Source organism: Cavia porcellus, unplaced genomic scaffold (genome assembly GCF_034190915.1).
Source record: "Cavia porcellus strain 051 isolate PalLab524CR breed Dunkin Hartley unplaced genomic scaffold, mCavPor4.1 scaffold_2, whole genome shotgun sequence".
NCBI lineage: Eukaryota > Metazoa > Chordata > Mammalia > Rodentia > Caviidae > Cavia > Cavia porcellus.
The window spans coordinates 20445676-20451712 of NW_026947485.1; the positions used below are offsets into that span (position 1 = coordinate 20445676).

A 6037-nucleotide genomic window follows, 5' to 3' on the forward strand; every position below is an offset into this window, starting at 1 on the left:
AAACAAACAAACAAACAAAAAAAAAAACTTGGACCTTTTTTTTTATTCCTGAGATAGAAAGAGTGACTTAATTTTTGTTGCAGAATGAAGGATAAACCTTCAAAAAATCTTAATGCTCTTTTGGAGAGTATTTGTTTTACATAATCAGAATTCTAAGTGCTGTGGGTCCTAGCTTGTGGATTCTATGCAGTGATGACACATTTTAATTTATGTGTTACATGGGTTTCCCAGAGTCAGCTTCTGGAAGTTGGCTGGAACAGTACCGCAAGTGCTCGAAATGACATCCAGAGAAATCTAAACTGCTGTGGATTCCGAAGTTTTAACCCAAATGACACCTGCCCGGCTGTGAGTCAAATTTAGAGACTTTTTAAAGGAACTCATTTTGTTTGATGCATAGTGATTAACATGGGAGAAATGAATTTTCTGATGCTGAATTGTATTTCAAAATTGTTCTATGTATGCCTCTATTTTCAAACACTTCATTTTAGCCTTTGCTTGTTCTCAGAGATCCTGAATATTCCAGAGCCCAGCTAAACACACAATTTTTGGTTTATTGCCCCTAATTCTTTCCCTGACTCTTCTGAGAACAATCTGGGAAAGAAGAAGACTAGAGAATAGATCAGTCTTAGAGATTTAGAGGAAATATATAAATATCTTAGTTTGAGAATGATCTCTACTAAATTTGGTTTCTTAGCTAAATACCTTGAAGGTAGAGAACCCTCTGCATTCTGTCCTGTACAATTCCATATCCTTTGTGTTTGGAGTTGAGCCTTTGATGGAACATCTAGAACCAAATTCCTGTCTCAGGCCAGATCCCTGTGGCCAAGCTTCAACCCCAGTCCCATGAAGACAGACTTGGGCTTGGCACAGGTCAGCAGCTCAGGTGTGTTTATATTTTGGGGGACTCTCAGAACCCTGAGCTGGATATCCCTCCTGGTGAGAGGTGTCAGTGGTGATGTTTCTTCACAGGAGTCTGTATTAATTTTCCATTGCTGTGTAACACATTTTGTGGCCTAATACAATACCCATGTGTTGTCTCATGGTTTTCATGGGTCAAGAGCACAGATACGCGTAGCCAAGTCCTCTGCTCAGGTCTTACTCGGCTGAAGTTAGGTGTTGGTGAAGGATGAAATTCGGAGGAGAGTAGGGTCCTCTACCCAGCTCAGCAGTGGTTTTTTGTAGAATCAGTCCCTCGTAGTTGTAGGACCAGTTGCCCTGTTTTCCTGGTGGCTGAGCATGGCAGCATCCAAGTTTGCACAAGAAGCTCCATTCTGGCGAGATGGAGTCAGACAGAATGCAACATAGAGGTACGGGCATGACTGTCCTATCAGACCACAAGTCCCAGCCACAGAGGATCCCCTGGGGCCATCTGAGGAGCTCACATACTGCTAAAAAAAAAATGCCCCAAATTGGATATAATACTCCCGGGTCCTAGTTTGGCATTTGTGCTGTTTTATATGCTCTTTATAAATGTACTTTAAAATAACAAATCTGTTCTTTAATTCATATAGAGCTGTTTTAAAGATGTCCATCCGTGCCCACCCTGTGCTCCAATAATAGGAAGATATGCGGGAGAGGTTTTGAGATTTGTTGGTGGCATTGGCCTCTTCTTCAGTTTCACAGAGGTACGTGTAAATAGCTCCATGTTTTCCCATGTCACGGAGAATCCAGTTTTGCTTGGCATGAGGGCATGTTAGCATGGCACCTAACTTTTGGAAGATACGAGTGAATATTTTCCTTGAGAGCTGATGGGTAACAGGAGGTCCCTAAGATTGGAGTCAGAATGTCTCATGCAGCTCACCTTAACTTTATGGCAGTGTGAGATTTTTGCTCTATTTCCTCAAATGTAAATTGATTTTTTTTTTACATTTTGAGAGATCTTTTTTGTATTAGTGAATATTTACAATACATATTAATTGCATTTGTTTTGGGGAATCAGTGTATCTACATATCACATTTTAGATGTGAAACCTAATGAATGCATGAAATGAGATTAGCCTGGGTTTTCTCTATATCTCTTTTCTTACATTATATTTCCCTTTGTGCTAAGCTGTATCCCCTGCGCTGTTTACTGTTTTATTTTGAGAAAAGATCTTGCTCAGTTGCTCAAGCTGGGCTCAAACTTTCTGTCCTTCTCTCTCAGCTTCCCAGAGTGTTGAGATTACAAGCATGTGTCACCAAGCCTAGCTCAGTGTCTTTATTAAACTCTTAATATCTGCAGATGATTTTTAATGCTTCTGCGTTCACAATATGTATAAAAATTAAAATTTTCTGTCTTTAAGGCATAAATCCCAGTTCTAGTATTTTTATTTCATAGAGATAATTGTATAAATATAGAAAATCAATATGAAAGGATGCATATTATTTATAGCAACTATCTTTTAGCCATCTTTTCTTCCTCAGCAACATGCTGGTTATGTTAAAGTGTGTTACACAGGACCGGATGGCTAAGCTGGTCTGGTTGGAAATGCAGCATTGCTGATCATTAGTTGTGAGCCCCTAGGCAAGTTACCCATTCTGTGCTCCTCGTCTTTAAAGATGAGTACGGTATAATAATAGCCCCTACTTTATAGGGTTGTTGTTATGATTAAAGGGGTTGATGTAAACCTTGTAATATGTATAGTAGTATCTGCTATGTGGCAGGTGCGATGTGTTAGCTGTTGTTTTGTAGCTATTAATTAATGATATGTAAGACTATTATACCCGATTTAAAAACCAGGGAGACTTCTACCATTGTGGTGTAATGACCACGTCATGGTCTTGTTTTATACAGATAACTGGATAACATATGTCAAATGATTATTTTAATTCAGACTGTGAAATGTAGAAATTATACAGTAGTCTATGTGTAAGAGTAAACATGTATCTTTAAAAGAAAATCAGAGCAAATCCTAAGATTTTGTGTGGTTGAAATCCTGTACATCCATTTAACCCATTAACATTTAATTTTCTCTTTACTATGCCACTATCGTAAATAATTCCAAAGTTGCCTCTGTGTCTAGAATGTTTCATCTCTATCCTATCCTTTTTATAATACATTTTAAAATGTAAAATGTGATATCACCTGGGCGCATTAGTTAATACTGGATTGCCTACTTGCCTTCTGGGAAGAGCCTACCAACCTTTGATTTGAGCACTGACGCTACACATTTGTACTAAAGAATTTGACAATCTGATAGGTTAAAAATTTTCTTTTCTTGTTTGCTCTTTGGGAAAAGTGGGTATGAATTTAACCTTGTATTCCTGTGGTTTTGGACTGTTACATTTCTTCCTTGGTGAAGTACTCATTTACTTTTGTCTTACTTGAAGCTCTTCAGAACACTGGTGCAAATTCAAAATAGCACCCCCAAAACAAAGGGGTTCTAATCCTTGCTGGGACACTCCCCGGGATGGCGCGTGAGAGGTGCATAGTGCTCGGGCACTGGGTCCTTTGCCTGCTGCCTCCTCCTTCCTGTTGCTTAACTTTTCTCTTTCCTTCCTTTCCTCCCTCTTCTAATTTGTCACAATCCATTACAGTTTTTCTGTAGACTTTTTGTTCTTTCACTTTCTGTGGTATTTATTATTTTTGTGACTTGGTTTTTAAATTTGGAGATTTTACTCTTACTGTGATCAAATCTATTGTTTTTCTTTCCTCCTACAGTTTATCCCTTTGACAAGCTTAGAAAGCCTTTCTCATTTCGATGCTTCGTGTGCGTGCGTGTGTTTGTAAAATGCACAAATAATGTATGAATTGCATTTGCGTATATAGTGCATATTTTTTGTATGCATCTATGATTATAGCATAGAATACATGTATATGTATGTGTATGCACATTTCTTAAATGTTGTTTTTAGTTTAGTTTACCTTTCAAGCATGAAAAATTCATGCCTGGCTGTTGCAAAGTGGGAGAAAAATACCAAGCTTTGTCCTTCTCCTCTGATGCTCCATCTTTGTGATGCCACTGTGTTGTCCTTTCTCTCTGTTTCTGACTTTGATCACATCCTCAGCTTACCCAGACAGTCTGTAACTTCATCATGCCAGCAGACGCCCCGCTACCCTAGAATGCAGCGACTTCCTGGGTGCTGGGGCCTATGGTGTGGGTATCCTTGGGGAGCACTTGTACTGCCTGCCAAACAAAGTGTTCATATTTAAATTTTTCAAGGATCTCGCATTTGATTTATTTAGTTCATTTGAAAAGAAAAGAAAATCTCTTTCCTTTGCGTGGGAGGAGAGCAAAGCTATTTAGAGGCCACAGAGTTGTTTTATCAATAACTGAAATATACACAGACTTTCCTTTCTTTTTCTTCTTTCTAATCCAGATCCTGGGCGTTTGGCTGACCTATAGGTACAGGAACCAGAAAGATCCTCGTGCTAACCCTAGTGCGTTCCTTTGATGAAGAAACAAGGAAAATCTTTCATATCCTGACTTTTGTCCATTTCTCATCTAGTTTTAAATTAAGCTAACATGCTCATTTAATCAAGGAAGCAGTATCTAAAAACTCACATTATCAACAGTGGAATTACATATTTTTTTTCTTTCATTTCTCTAAATGTTTTTTCTTTTTCCATTGCTGACAAGAAGAAAAACGGAAACTCCTTGATCTCTTTTGACCCTTGGTGGTTCCCGTAACCTACTGTATTCACAGTGTCTGGCACTGTCCACTGTGGCCTTCCTTAGCATTTTTATCTGCAGAAATCCTTTGTATGACACTACTATGTTGATCATATTGTGAAACGAAATATGCATTTCACTGGAAAAATTGTATGGAGCACTGTGCTGTGTAGATAGTTCCCACTGGAAAAAGTTGATGTTACTAAGGCCGGAAAGTTAAGAGCTTCTATAATGTTAAATTCCATAAGGGAAACCCAGATTCCCAATATTTTTTGTCCTTTAGGAAAACGTGTTGTGAAAAGTGTTAATATAAAAGTGATAATTTAGTTCTAGTAGCCTTTCATGATTATACCGATGTATTGTAGAAATAGCTATGTCTTTAGGAAATTGTGGATTTGTTTTTGACTTTCACAGGTAAGTGCAAAGCAGAAGTGATTTCATGAAATATTGTAATGTTAAACATTTATCTTCAGCTTTCAAAATGGAATGACTTTCAGAAAGTATAAGTATATAATCTCTGTGTTCTTTTTTTAAGATAATTTAAACTCCACAAGACTGCATTTTTAAACAATTTACTATTTTAATGTGTTGGCCCATGTAGCAAAAAGATATTTGATTATCTTAAAAATTGTTAAATGACTTTTTCATGAAATTTCTCAGTATTGTAATAAGGACTTGTTGAATTCAAGCATATTTGAATGTGATAACCCTTATAATTTGAAATTGAATTAGTATTGTGGTTCTGTATATTAAGTTAAAAATAAAAAGCTGAAAACCTTTCTTTGTGCATCCATGTTTGAATTAAACAAGATAATGGAAGTTAATTTGATTCCCTTTTTTTTTTCCTGCCTTAGTTTCTCCTTTGATTGACTTAAGCTGGGAGTTGCTATTTAAGTGTATAATCAAACCATGATAATGAACTTTTGCTGGTAATTATCACCAAATCTTTTCTTTCTTTTTTCTTTTTTCTAAAAGAGAAGTCATTCATACTTATTTGGGGGAAAATACATAAATTCTTTCTAATTACCTAACATCACTGATTTCTTGTGTTCTAGGTTTCACGTGATACTTTCTGATAGTTAGATTTTAGACTAGGAAACGGCAGATAGTTGAACTGAAGGTTTTAGAGAGTTTTGTAGGAATGTCACTTCTGTGCCTCTGTCGTAGGAGCTGATCTGCTAAGAACACAGAACTGTATTGTCCCTAGAATGTCTTCCTGATCTCTGAGGCAATTCTAACAGTGTTCCAGATTGTATCAAAGATATAATCTTCAGAGATACATGAAGGGATAACTTTGAATTCTGTCTTTAAGGTATTTAATGTATATGTATTTTTTCTGTGTATTTTTTGTATTTCAAAATCCTGTAAGGTTCTGGACTCTCATAATACTTTTCTTGTACAAATGATTATGTTTAGAAACAGCTATTCTACAGAGAACCAGTCTG

General features: G+C 36.8%; 1 protein-coding gene across 1 annotated transcript in view; it reads left to right on the forward strand.

The window, feature by feature from the left end:
* Tspan13 (tetraspanin 13) overlaps positions 1-5372 on the forward strand; it is a 30810-nt gene extending 25438 nt beyond the window's left edge. Inside the window, exons 4-6 of the mRNA XM_003469835.4 lie at positions 232-345; positions 1512-1625; positions 4300-5372. Of these exons, the coding sequence (XP_003469883.1) occupies positions 232-345; positions 1512-1625; positions 4300-4374 (303 nt within the window). The 3' untranslated portion in view covers positions 4375-5372. The remainder of the gene's footprint in view (positions 1-231; positions 346-1511; positions 1626-4299) is intronic.
* Positions 5373-6037: the final 665 nt, after the last annotated feature.